The 13,916-nt window shown below is 42.4% G+C and overlaps 2 protein-coding genes across 4 annotated transcripts in view; one reads left to right on the forward strand and one right to left on the reverse strand.

Annotated features, from left to right (window-relative positions):
* ddah1 (dimethylarginine dimethylaminohydrolase 1) overlaps window positions 1-12,908 on the reverse strand; it is a 49,748-nt gene extending 36,840 nt beyond the window's left edge. The window contains exons 1-2 of one of the 3 annotated variants that reach the window (XM_077716712.1): window positions 12,776-12,908; window positions 12,390-12,501 (exon numbers count right to left, since the gene is read on the reverse strand). In XM_077716712.1, the coding sequence (XP_077572838.1) occupies window positions 12,390-12,398 (9 nt within the window). In that variant the 5' untranslated portion in view covers window positions 12,399-12,501; window positions 12,776-12,908. Of the gene's footprint in view, window positions 1-2,040; window positions 2,464-12,389; window positions 12,564-12,775 lie in introns of those variants that run through there. The other 2 variants (XM_077716711.1, XM_077716710.1) reach the window with 2 other exon arrangements.
* Window positions 8,675-11,115, forward strand: ccn1 (cellular communication network factor 1). The gene is made up of 5 exons (XM_077716714.1): window positions 8,675-8,916; window positions 9,002-9,221; window positions 9,397-9,741; window positions 9,831-10,033; window positions 10,143-11,115. Exons 1-5 carry the CDS (start codon window positions 8,869-8,871, stop codon window positions 10,443-10,445), a joined length of 1,119 nt encoding a protein of 372 aa, XP_077572840.1. The 5' UTR covers window positions 8,675-8,868; the 3' UTR covers window positions 10,446-11,115.
* Window positions 12,909-13,916: the final 1,008 nt, after the last annotated feature.

The following is a 13,916-nucleotide window of genomic DNA, read 5'->3' on the forward strand; positions in this document are numbered from 1 at the left end:
TTCACATGATGTTGGGAAGGCCTTAAATTTCCTCATTAAACTGTAAACGTCCTCTACCTGGTCCTCTTGGAACAACACCCAGCCTGTGACACTGAGGCTCTGCTGGAGAGTCCTCTTTCCATGTCTTCTGCTGGACACTTGCTGTTTCACCAATTGACCAATTGCCTTTAGGTGGATTCAAGGTTTTATTCTTAGATTTTACATAACTATTTTTGAACTAAAAACAGAAAAAAAATGGATTAAAAAAATTAAATTATTGATTTAAAAGGGGGAAAATCAGGAAATATAATATACATCTATAATCTTCATTTTAATTTGATCGTAAAACTGAAAGTCGGCACTCATGATTGACTTTCCCGGGCCACACAAAATGATGCGACGGTCCAGATTGTGCCCCCGGTCCGCCACTTTGACAATGTGACCTAGAAAATACCCACGGGAGCACAGGGAGAACATGCAAACTACACACAGAAATGTCAGTGCTCGGTATTGAATCATTGACCTCAGAACTGTGAGGCTGATGTCCTAAATACCGTCCATTGCACTGCTTTGAGTAAATAATACACACACCACTGCAAAAGATATCCTTTTTGAGTTGGAATGAAAATCTGCACCCACTGCGGGCGACCCTTTGAGGACCGGTTTGAGACCACTGTTTTACATAAAAAATGAGAGGCAACATTGACATGCACCTGCTTATGGCAGGTGTGATACTGGTGTGCCCATAGCGAGCAATGATGATGTCGCTCACACTGTTACTCAGTGCGCTCAGGGAGGTTGTCGTTCTGCCCAGACCAACGAAAAATTAAATGGAACATTGATCAAACCCATTTATCTTTTTTAGATGACACAGGAATACCCAGAGAAAACCCACACCTCCTGTGTCGACTTGTGTCAACATGCAACTTGTTGTAAAAGTAATAACTTTCATTCTCAATTTTAGTTGTATGCATTTGTAAATGCAATTTAAACCACACTGAGCAAAAATAGATGACTATGAATGTGATATTAAGTGTTGAAAGCAGTGTCACAAAAGCCTGTTCATAAATGTACAGTAACTAAAAGGGCCCCTGATAGTTAATGCTTGAAACCAAGTGACTGACCTGAAATGACAGCCTCTTTCACAGAAACCAACCAACCTTTGTCCCCAATGTCTCTGTTCTCTACTCTGACACTAACTCACTCACACACACACACACACACACACACACACACACACACACACACACACACACACACACACACACACACACACACACACACACACACACACACACACACACACACACACACACACACACACACACACACACACACACACACACACACTTTGTGTTAGCAACAAGTCAGGCAAAATGAAACGTCAGCCACAATGTAAAATTATAAACACATGTACAGTAGACATAACTTATACCTTAAAACACATTTAAAGAGAATAATTGTATTAACAGTAGCCATTTGGGTTTAATCTGCAGTGTTATTTTAGAGCAAAGTTTTGTCTGATTCGTTCCACATTAAAAAAAATGTATGATAGGCTTATTGGACACTCTAAATTGCCCCAACGTATACGTTTTGAGAGTGAATGGTTGTCCGTCTCCTTGTGCCCTGCGATTGGCTGGGCACAAGTTCGGGGTATCCCCTGCCTCTGGCCCGGAGTCAGCTGGGATAGGCTCCAGCACCCCCTGCGACCCTAATGAGGATAAAGCAGTTCAGAAAATGAGATGAGATTAGATTGTCTGAAATATTTGACAGTAATGCACCGAGGTGGGCGTTTCCTATTGGTTACTGTAAGGACTAATATGTCCACCAACACCTGCACTTCCGTTGCCATGGAGTTAACCAATAAGAGGACCAAATATATTAACTTAGAGGTGTCATTAGTACATCTATAAATATAACACGTTTTTATATTTGCGATTATGTTGGTCCTGGGAAAAGTGCCAAGGGAGAAAGAGGTAGTTAATTAAGTGCGCTACTATTCAAAGCAGTTGCGTAACATGTATGACTTCCATGTTGTTTGTATGTTGCGACTTTTCTTACCTCTCTCCTTCGACTCTCTGCACCGGGTCTGGTGATGAGCGCCGTATCCCCGCACACCACCGCGGCATCCTCCACAAACACGCAATCCGGGAGCGTCTCATCCGCGGGGAGATTTAGTACCTCGAGTCCAAGCACGGTCCTCAAAACGTGCACGTAAGCTTCGTGTTCTCTTCGTGCTTTGATTGTATCCACCTCAGCCTGCTCGATCCGGAGCGCTTCCGTGGCCAAAGACGCAGGGATTCCCCGGACGACAGCGTGGGTGTAACAACCAAAACCTGCCATTGATTCAGCCATCTTTCCCCCTTGATTTAGCGCGGGTCCTTCCTAAAGGGGTGGTGGTAGGGTGTTCTCAAAATCAGCGAATCGGTGACCATCAGCTGACACTACGTCTGCCACGACTTGTTCACTCGCTGGCTTTGCCTCATTGAAGTTGATTGACAGCTCATCTGAATGAGATGATTGGGAATAGAAGAGGTTCCATTTTCGGCCATCTTTTTTTAAATTTTTTACTTTATCATTATTATTTTACCTATTATTATTATGGTGGTACAAGTTATTAGTGTGTCTGCCTCACAACTCTGGGGTTCTGGGTTCTAATCCAGGCCACGTCCCACTTGTGTGGAGTTTGCAGGTTGTCCCCGGGCCTGCGTGGGTTTCCTCTGGGTACTCTGGTTTCCTCCCACATTCTAAAAACATGCATGGTAGAATGATTGGACACTCTAAATTGGCCCTAGGTATAATTGTGTGTGTGGATGGTTGTCCATCTCCTTGTGCCCTGCGATTGGCTGGCCACCGATTCAGGGTGTCCCCGCGTCTCAGCACCCCCCGATGACCCTAATGAGGATAAATCAGTTCAGAAAATGAGATGAGTTGAAGCTTATTATTATTCATTCATTCCTTTTCTGATCCGCTTTATCCTCACACGGGGCACTGGGGGTGCTGGAGCCTATCCCAGCTGAACTTCGGTCACGAGGTGGGGGACACCTTGAATTGGTAGCCAGCCGATCGCAGGGTATGAGTAGAGAGACAACCACTCACACTCATACCTAGGTGCAATTTAGAGTCTTACATCAGCCCAACATGCATGTTTTGGGAACGTGGGAGGAAACCTAAGAAACCGGATACTCCAGCTTCCTCCCATATTTCAAAAACATGCTTGGTAGGCTTGTTGAACATTAATTCCGGAGTCCCCAGCCTTTTCTCACTGCGTACTGCTTAAGTACAACTTAAGACAAAATTGGGTAAGGGTGGTTTCGGTGCATGGACAACGTCCATGACGGTGAAACAAACAAAAAAGCCCCAAGCATAATATTAATCATTTATTATAATAACTTGAATATTTATTACTCTGACGGACTGGCGACAGGTGGTTCGTGCAACAGACAGAAAGGTCAGGTGGACAATCATTTCAATATATATAGTTATGTATTTATTTATAAAGTCACTTTAAAAAAAAAAAGAAAACAAGGGGATTATATTGGGGAAAAGGCACGAATTTGGGGTATTTTGTAATTACAAAAAAATACTTTTAGGAGGCTAAGGCAGCTGAGTGGTAAGGTAGATGCATTGGCTGCACTGGTCTCGGGCCCTGGGTTCGATCCTAGGTTGGTCCTCGTGTGGAGTTCGCATTTCCTCCTTGGGCTTGTGTGGGTTTTTTACGGGTACTACGGTTTCCTCCTTTATTCTAAAACCATGCATAGTAGGCTGATTGGACACTTAAATTACCCCTTGTCATGAGTGTGAATACAAGTGCGTGTCCTTCTCGTGCCCTGCGATTGGCTGGGAGAGTGTCCTCGCCTGGTTCCCGAAGTCAGCCTGGATAGGCTCCAGCCCCCTCGGGGACCTTTGTGAGGACAAAACAGTTTAAAAAATTAATGAATAATTTTTTTTAGGACGCCAAGGTAAAAATGCAGGGTTGCATTGCAATTTTCTAAATGTACTGCAGAGTAAAAGATTACAGCAAGTGCATGTTAGACAAAAAGAAGAAGGGGTTGTATTGCCAAAAGTACTATCTGAGGGAAGCTCTGGACCCAGTGAAGCATTCTACATAGACAGAATATTTCTTCAGACATCCTAAAAGCACATTCTTCCACTGCAGGACCTTGGTTTGTCTTTTCTTGTTCCAGATTCCCTTAATTATCTCCGACTGCTTGAAACATTCCAGGAGCCCCACATTCCTTTTTTCCCTACTCAAGTCCGGCTCACCAGCCTTAGCCCCCTCGACACAAACACCTGCACCCACACAGACACATGGAATCTTTTTTTTTTTCCTCCTCTCTCCATCATTGAAAGATGTGGCACAAAAACCACTCCCGAGTTTTTCTCCAGGCTGAGGAATTTGGCTTACTTAAACAAAGGAAACCCCACATACTTGTAATACACCTGGCGGGTAAACTGCAGCTATGAAAGCAATGACTGAAAGAGGACCCAATTCTCCAGCTGTGGATGAAGTGGTACCGGAAACACTATCCCTTATTCGTATGGTATGACTGTAATGAAACGCTCAATCTACTGTGACTTGCCTGATTAGGCTGTTGCAAAGGGCTCATAAAACTGTCAGCAATTACACCGATTGGCAGCTGTACATAGACATTGGACAAATGAAATGTGATGGAGCAAAGCTTTAGTTCATTTTTTGAACCGCTTATCCTCACTATGGATTTCTTTGGAATGTGGGAGGAAAGCAGAGTACCCAAAGCAAACCTACACAGGCCCAGAGAGAACATGTAAATTCCACAGAGATGGACCCACCTGGATTTGAACCCGGTACTCCAGAACTGTGAGGCTAACCACTCATAATTCTATGTTTTACCAATATATTTTCTATACTTTGTGAATGAAATTCAAAAAAAGGTCCTTCACTGTTCCATCAAGTATACATTTCCTTTTTCAACACTGTTTGTCCAAATCATGGTTGCAAGTTGCTGGAGCCTATCAGAACTAAAGGCGAACACAAGACTAGACTGATCGCCTGGCAGTCATGGGGTACTCATATAGGCAGACAACCACTTAGACCAGGGTTGTCAAAGTGGCGGCCTGGGGGCCAAATCTGGCCCGCCGCATCATTTTGTGTGGCCCGGCAAAGTAAATCATGAGTGCCGACTTTCTGTTTTAGGATAAAATTAAAATGATTATCGATGTATATATAATATTTCCTGATTTTCCCCCTTTTAAATCAATAATTGTAATTTTTAAATATTTTTTCTGTGTTTTAGTTAAAAAATCATTTTGTAAAATCTAAAAATATATTTAAAAATGCTAAAATAAATATTGTTTTAGATCCATAAAAAAACTGAATACGTATTTAGGGATTTTTATCCCAGTTCTTTTAATTCATTTATAAAAAAAAATATCTAAATATAATATCTGAAATGGTCCAGCCCACGTGAAATCAAGTTGACTTTAAAGTTGCCCGCGAACCAACCTGAGTCTGACGCCCTTGACTTAGACTAACAATCACACCACTGCTGAGTGGGAATCAATCGTGAGCTGCCTGCACTGAGAGTCGGGAGAATGAACTACTACACCATCAGGTGGCATAAACAATAGAAATAAAATAAAATAAAAATAAGGAAAGGTACAGCCTATCATATGTATGTGTGAGGGGAATATACAATTCTACTTATGTAGTTGTCAATTTAGCCCTGCTCAGTTTAGAGCTCAGATATTCCATCATTACACAAGACTCAAAGTAAATGTTCTCACAAGCCCTTGCATCAATAGGCTTTATTTCACCGTCCCCTCAACAAATGGTCACACCTCTGGGCCGATTCAAACGTCATCACTTGGGTCTATTGTAGCAGCTTCTTGCTATTTCCGGGAGATAGAAATAGATGTTTATAACATGTCCGTGATTTACCACAATGGTATTTAAACACACCAGACAGTTTGGGTTAAATTCACATTAATGGCCAGGTTGAATAAGTGTCAAAACGCAATATGACAAAAAAATGTACTACGCAGGAAAATGTATGTCTAAATTTGTTGGCAAATAGAGAAATTAGATCTTCTCTGAATGAGTTGAAAATTAGACATTTGCAAACTTTGGAGGGACCGAAATTTTAGAGCAGTGTGGGCTTTTGCTCTTTTATAGCATTTGTTCAGTTACCAGTACTGTAAAACTGGATTAAAAACAAAGTTAATATTAATGCTACAACTCATTCATTCATTTTATGAACAAAGGTCCCGGGGGTGCTGGAGCATATCCCATCCAACTATGGGCACCAGGCAGGGAACAGCCAATCACAGGCCACAGGGAGATGGACAACCATTCATGCTCACACTCATACCAAAGAGGCAATTTAGAGTGTTGAACCAGCCTATCATGCATTTTTCGGGGTAGTGGGAGGAAACCGAAATACCCAGAGAAAACCCACACAAGCCTGAGAACATGCAAACCCCACACAGTGAGGATCCCATGGGTATTGAACCCTCGACCCCAGAACTGCGAGTCCGACGTGCTAACCACTCCCGTAATGTAAAAACAAATAATATAACAACTTTAATCACATATCCTATCTTTTTCTCATAATCTTAAAATCAAATACAATAATCTTGGTAAAATTGTGTAACATTACTACATTTTTTCCCATTAAGTTACGTCAACTATATGGTAAAAACAACTTTAACTTATGATATGGGTTTTGTGAGCAGGAAACCCAAGTTATGTGAAAATAAACCAAAAAAATGACCTTACCCTGATTTCACCAAGCCGACATTTCAAAGGAAACATACTATAGTACTACATTTGTGTTGAGCACTGCAGAGGGAAACCACGACCATGTGCAAACACGACCACACCCCCATCTCTCACATACACGCCCCCCAGTCTAAACATGCGCATACAACTACTTTCTTGGATCTCAATTTAACATTATTCACCTTAAAATGTCCAATGTACCAGATAAATTGGGACAATTACGGGGTCCATCCTTTTAAATGTCCCCATCTAGCGTCTGGAAACAGACATGCGCCCTAATTATCCAACTGGTTTCCAATAAATATGAAGACAGTCAACGAAAAGGGCAAATATGTGCACTATAGGCGATAATAGAAGGATGTTATCATTGGTCATTTTAACACAACTCTTCCAATTTTATGAACCGCTTTATCCTCACCAAGGTCTCTGGGGGTGCTGGAGCCTATCCCAGCTGACTTTGGGCCAGAGACGGGGGACAGCCTGAATTGGTGGCCAGCCAATCACAGGGCACAAGGAGACAGACAACCATACACACTCACACTCATACCTAGAGGCAATTTAAAGTGTCCAATCAGCCTACCATGCATGCCCTTTGGAATGGAGGAGGAACCAGAGTACCAGGGGAAAACCCACAGAGGTCCGGGCAGAACAAACCGGGTGGACCACCCTAGATTTGAACCCAGGACCCCAGAGCTGTGAGGCAGACACACTAACCACTCGCACCACCGGGCCACCCATTTAAACAAAATGATCTAAAAAAAAAAATTCCACTAAAGGGTCTTCCTCTCCCACTAATCCTCCTCCACTTGTTGAAAATGGAAGCTTTTTTTTTTATCTTTGAAGGACCTACTTTTTCTCCCCTCGGACACATGATAGACAGATGGCGTGAAAAGTTAAAAAACTACCCTGAGCAATGAATGCAGCGGAATTTCCTTGCGCGAAGAACATTTTTAACAAGCCTTTAAGCAGTCAGGAATGTTTTGTGGTCTCCTTGCCAAAAAGGAAGGGGGGATATGTTAATAATGTAGGCTACTGCCATACCAAATATGGCAATATAGTTACGTCTGCGTTGTGGAGCGCATCTGGAAGCGCTTTACTCTGTTGAATAAAGGCAGCGGGGAGACAGAAATAGACTCTGTTAAACGTATTGCAACCCACAACTTCAGTCTCTCATGTGAAAAAAGCTACTGTTTTTGTAAACAGTTTCCGCAGTAACACGTTCTAAATGCATATTTACTGATTGACTCCCATTGGCGATGCTAGAAGTCCAATCCATTATTGAGTGGGTGAGCTGGCAGGACTCCCTACCCGAGAAAAATGGACTACACGTCTAGTACACTATGTTGATGAAACACGACCCTTCACTGTTCTACAGCTTCCAATGAATTGGACGTCCAGTGCCGTCAATGGCAATGAAACACGATCATTCACGCTCACACTCATTCATGTCTCTGGAATGTGAGAGAAAACTGGAGTACCTGGAGAAAACCCACGCAGGCCCGGGGAGAACAAACCTCCACACAGGTTGACTGACATGGATTTGAACCCAGGACCCCCACTTTCAGGCCAACGCGCTAACCACTCAGCAGCCCGGACCGCCCCCCTAATCTGGTGATTACATAAAAAGCATGATAAAAACAAACTTTCACAAAATGGAAAAAAAACATTGCTTTTTTCCAGACAGTTTGTTACTTTTGACAGACAGAATTTCGAATCAGGTTACGATAAACTCAAAGGGGTATGTGAGAAGGAAAAGTGCGTTCCTCTGGGCACCATTAAGGGAAAAAATCCAGTTGAGAGTGAGAGACAGAAAAAAAAAAAGTACACAGTTTTTAGACGGGGAGGAGCTTACGTCTTGGATGGAAAAAGGCAGAGAAACATTCCTGGCATAGTTTGGGAACAGTTCAGCAGGCAGCCCGGAACGACGTCAGCTTCCCAGTAGAGTATATAAGCGAGGAGAGTGCCGCAGCTCAGCAGACTTTACCGAGAGCTTCACTAAGCCCAGCTTGGATCTCCAAAGACCAGCAGCCGAGACAGCAAGAGGGAATACTACCCATCCAACAAGACACATTTTTCCCATTTTTCTCATTCTGGGACCAGGATTGCTGTTGGCAAGAAACTTAACCGAAATGAAGATGATTTTTGTTGCCATTACCATTTTGGGGAGCATCCACATGGTAAGTTATTCATCTCCCATCTTTTTTTTCAAGAGGAAATATTGGTTCCAGTGCTAAGTGGCTTTATTTTTTTTAATCCGTACAGGCTTTCTCCTCATGCCCATCCGTGTGCGAGTGTCCAGTGGAGATACCTAGGTGTACTCCTGGTGTCAGCGTGGTTCCAGACGGTTGCGGTTGTTGCAAAGTTTGCGCCAGGCAGCTGAATGAGGACTGCAGCCTTACCGAGCCCTGCGACCACACCAAAGGGTTGGAGTGTAATTTTGGGGCCACCTTTGCTGCTGCTGCGACTCGTGGCATTTGCCGAGGTATGTAGAACGCACGTGTGTGCTTTTGTCTCTCTTACAAATGAGCTCTAGAACAAATGTAGGATTTGGGCACTGAAAAAACTTCAGAAGACAATGTCATAGCTTTCTAGAAGGTCCTTATCTGACAGAAGAGCAGGGAATTAATACTATTCCTTTTTCCTACCTCCTCCTGCAGCCAAGTCAGAGGGCAGGCCCTGCGAGTACAACAGCAGGATCTACCAGAACGGAGAAAGCTTCCAGCCTAACTGTAAACATCAGTGCACATGCATTGATGGCGCTGTGGGATGTGTCCCACTGTGCCCTCAAGAGCTCTCCTTGCCCAATCTGGGCTGTGCCAACCCAAGACTGGTCAAGATAGCAGGCCAATGCTGCGAAGAGTGGGTGTGTGATGATGGCAAAGCCACTGACATCATGGAGAAGATCTTTGGCAAAGACAGGACTCCAGAAGAACTGGAAAGAGACTTGACCAAGAAAAATGAGCTCATCGCTATAGTGAAGGGAGGACTCAAGTCACTAGCTGGTAAGGAAACAACTTTACTTTACTCTACATGTACTAGCATCCTAAAAATGTAAGTTTGCTAATGTGATATTTTCTCCCTTTGGCTACAGCATACCGACCACAAACAGAAATTCAGATGTTTAATAACCAAAAGTGCATCATTCAAACCACACCGTGGTCTCAATGCTCCAAGAGCTGTGGAACAGGCATCTCTACCAGAGTCACCAACAACAATGAAGATTGCAAGCTGGTTAAAGAGACTCGAATCTGTGAAGTGCGACCATGCACCCAGTCTCCTTACTCCAGTCTTAAGGTAGATTTAGCCCCCTTTCACATCATAATATCCTTAAACAATGCAAGCACATCAGCACTTTAAGGCTTAAGCATCTGTCTTATCCGCTGCTGTGATTATTCATTTTCAGAAAGGAAAGAAATGCAGCAGAACCAAAAAGTCCAGTCAACCAGTCAAGTTTACTTACGCTGGCTGCTCCAGTTTGAAGAAGTACAGACCAAAGTACTGCGGAGCCTGCGTGGATGGTCGCTGCTGCAGCCCCCACGACACAAGAACCATCCGAGTCAAGTTCCGCTGCGAGGATGGCGAGACCTTCAACAAAAACATCATGATGATTGAGTCCTGCAAGTGCACCTACAACTGTCCCCACGCGAACGAAGCCTCCTACCCGTTCTACCGTCTCTCCAACGATATCCACAAGTTCAGAGACTAATTGGCAAAGGCGTTCCTTCACCCCCACACAGGAGTGGCAGCCATCGGCAGTCCAGATGAATGCAGGGGTGTGAATAAGACACCACAAAACTACCAGCTTCTTGTTGTAACTAGATTCCTAAGGAATTGCGGGCTTACATAAGGAGGACTTTATCAAGTGCACTGTTTATTTTTGTTATTGCTTCATATTAGGGGAGCATCTATGCTAGCTTCGTTATGGAGCAAGATGTAAGATTTGTACATTGATGTTTTTTACTGGTATCAATTCACCATGTATATTTTGATCTTTTAAAGTCGGACATGGATGGCCAAGACTGTAGACTTATGTGCTCTTATGTGTGTCCATATGCACACATGTAACATCAATTAGCATTCCATCCCACAATGTAACCTGCTTGTTTATCAAGCATTTGGTTTCATGACTTCCTGACGTGGGCATTATAGTTCATGTTTTGTGGCAGCTAGTGAACATCCCTTATGAAAGAAAAGAAAAAAAAAGACAAAGCGATGCATGTCAAAGAATGAATGAATGTTTTTCCATTGTTGTTAATATTATTTATCTAAGAAAATGTAGCTACTTTATTTGGATATTATAATTCATACTGGAATAAATTGTAAAATGATTTAATTTTATATGCCACAAATAAAATAAATTTATTTATGAAATATGACACTGTCTATGTTGTCTTCAAACGGATGATCACATGGCCAAAATGGTATGTTAGATCACTCTGCAGATCTAGGAAATTCTACAAAACAGGAGCAAGACTGATCACTTATATAATAGCACTTCTCCTGACTTGTTATTGCTTTGGACTGCTATTTGAAGCAAGTACACATCTATATATTACACACATTCATTTTCCAAACCACTTATCCTCACAAGGGTCATGGCGGTGCTGGAGTCTAACCCAGCAAATATACAGGTAGCAAGCAGGCAGGGCACAGCCTGAATTGGTGGCCAGTCAATTGCAGGGCACTAGGAGACAGACATTCATTCAAGGTCAAACTCATTCATACCCAGGGGCAATATTAGAATGTTTAACCAGCCTACCCTGCATGTTTTTGGGATGTAAGAGGAAATTACAGTTCCTGGGTAAAGCCCAAGCAAGCCCAGAGAGACTATACAAACTTCACATAGGAAGGTCCGAACATAGGATTGAACACTCGATCTCAGAACTGTGGAGCCAATGTCCTAACCATTCTTCACTTGGCCGTCTATTATACACATTAAATTGCTTTTAAGGGTTAGGGTTTTTATATGGCTAACATACTTGGCTATAGAAAGCAGGAAAAAAAATATGGGGTCAGCAATCTCATCTCATTTTCTGAACCGCTTTATCCTCATTATGGCTGTGGGAGGTCCTCGAGCCAATCCAAACTATTTCCGGGCCAGAGGCGGGGGACACCCTGAATCGGTGGCCAGCCGATTGCACGGTACAAGGAGCCGGACATCCATACACACTCTTTTTGGAATGTGGGAGGAAACCGGAGTACCCGGGGGAACCCCACACAGGCCCGGGTAGAACATGCAAACTCGCATAGGTGGGACATGACCTGGATTTGAACCCATGACCCCAGAGCGGTCACACTAACCATTCTCACGTCGTGAGTAAAAACTTCGCTAAACTTATGCTAATTATTAAATTCTGCTCCGATCCAGCCAGCAAGACTCTAAGACAAAAATAGCATTTTAAACATCTTTTATAAATTTTATTTGAATTCTTCCTCCTAACTTTCCACAGGAGCCCAAAAGAAGTTATTTTTGTTAAGAAAAGAGTAACAACATTGCTCTTGTGGTTAGACTGCAGAACTATTGTAACAGTGTGTTGCTATTATAAGAACCAGCAGATTCATTGGCAACCTGAACTCATGCTGCTGTCTGCTACTTTTATGACTCTGAAGTCAGTCTAGTGCGGAAAGGCTTGCATTTGGAGTTAAATACCTGCAACATGATCTTGAAACGGAGTAAGGGTAGGATAGGCTCCCTTTCCTTTTTTTATTCAGGTACCGGGAGTGGCTCAGGAATGCAGGAATGGCTCAGAAAAGCAGACATCCTGATGGGCGGCAGATGTTGGAAAGTATTTCAGAGCAGCATGTTCACTTTAGCTTGGATGATCTAAAAATATACAAATACTCCTTGCAGTGGCATGACACATTTCAATCTAAATTTGAAAATTCCAAACGCGTTCCATTGTAGAGGGTGCACATGGATGCTTTTTCCCCCCAAAAGTGACATTTTCAACCATCTCTGAAGGAGATTCATACCGCACAGGATGTGGCCAGTTAATGTTAACATAATGCTTTCATAAAAGAATTTAGTTTACATACCTTCTAACAATGTGCTTTCCCCAGGACACTTGATTTAGAGTCAAAAAAGTCAGAAAGATCCTGTCTTTGCTCGTCGCGTGCTCAAACCACATGTTCATCAAAGTGCCTTATTTACACTGCAAGTTCCATGCAATCAGTCTGTCATTTGTCTTGTTAACACAATACAGCTAACTTTGTTATGTAATGGTTTTGACTGTTATGTGAGCAGTCTTTTCATTCATTCACCACATTCCATTTTGATACATGTGCAACAGACAGAGGAGGATCTTTTCAACATTTTTCAATAGTGATTCATTGACCCAAACTAAGTGGGGTGACCTACTCAACTACAAACACAATTAAAATGTATTTTTTTTTATTTTGACGGGGGGGGGGGGGGGGGGGTGTTGTTTGGGGGGGAGAAAGACAACAACCTTGCGCACCAGGATCCATTCACTTAGTAGCTACTACGTTTTTTTTAAGCTTAAAAATAAAAAAGGACTTAGTATGAAAAATACATTATCATTAAAACTTCATCATGCACTATGTAATGCAAGGCAACCAAGAAGCATTACAAAATGATGGAAGTTAATACACTTGAGTGTCAGACATTTTCCAGAGCCTAGATCCACTTTGGACAACTCAGGATGACATCAACTTTTAAGGAATTTACAGGCAAAAAGCAGGGAAGGTTTTGAGTCAATGACAAGTTAGATGCACCATCTTCTGGTTAAAAAGGAAACAACATTTCAGTCAACTTGGTTGGTATATTGCCAGTAGACCAAGCAACAAATATGTGAAATTAATTTTATCTAAGAACGTACTTTTGTTTTGGCAAGAGTTTGCAGAAAAGCAAGTGTTTCAAATTTCATGAAAGATCATTATAACACAATGATTTGAGTGGTCTACAATATTCGTAGCAGTGTTGCACCGATGGCGATACAGGCACACAATCGTGTTTAGGGGCAGTACTTAAAATATACGCTGCAATCTGACAAATACCTGCAAGCAGATTCGTTAAAGTATTTGCATATTTTTAAATAGAAGGTACCCTGTGTAAATTAAAAAAAAAACAACCTGACTACCTATACATAAAATACAACAATGGAATATAATTTAAATTTTTATGTGCTTTCTACTAATCTACAGAAAAATGGGATGG

Source organism: Stigmatopora nigra, chromosome 5 (genome assembly GCF_051989575.1).
Source record: "Stigmatopora nigra isolate UIUO_SnigA chromosome 5, RoL_Snig_1.1, whole genome shotgun sequence".
In the NCBI taxonomy this organism is placed as follows: domain Eukaryota; kingdom Metazoa; phylum Chordata; class Actinopteri; order Syngnathiformes; family Syngnathidae; genus Stigmatopora; species Stigmatopora nigra.

Excerpts from the sequence above, each read along its gene's own strand:
- ccn1 (XM_077716714.1), top strand. The coding sequence starts at position 8,869 with ATGAAGATGATTTTTGTTGCCATTACCATTTTGGGGAGCATCCACATG. Across the intron at positions 9,222-9,396 it reads GACTCGTGGCATTTGCCGAG|CCAAGTCAGAGGGCAGGCCC; the intron begins GTATGTAGAACG and ends CTCCTCCTGCAG. Across the intron at positions 10,034-10,142 it reads CTCCTTACTCCAGTCTTAAG|AAAGGAAAGAAATGCAGCAG; the intron begins GTAGATTTAGCC and ends ATTCATTTTCAG.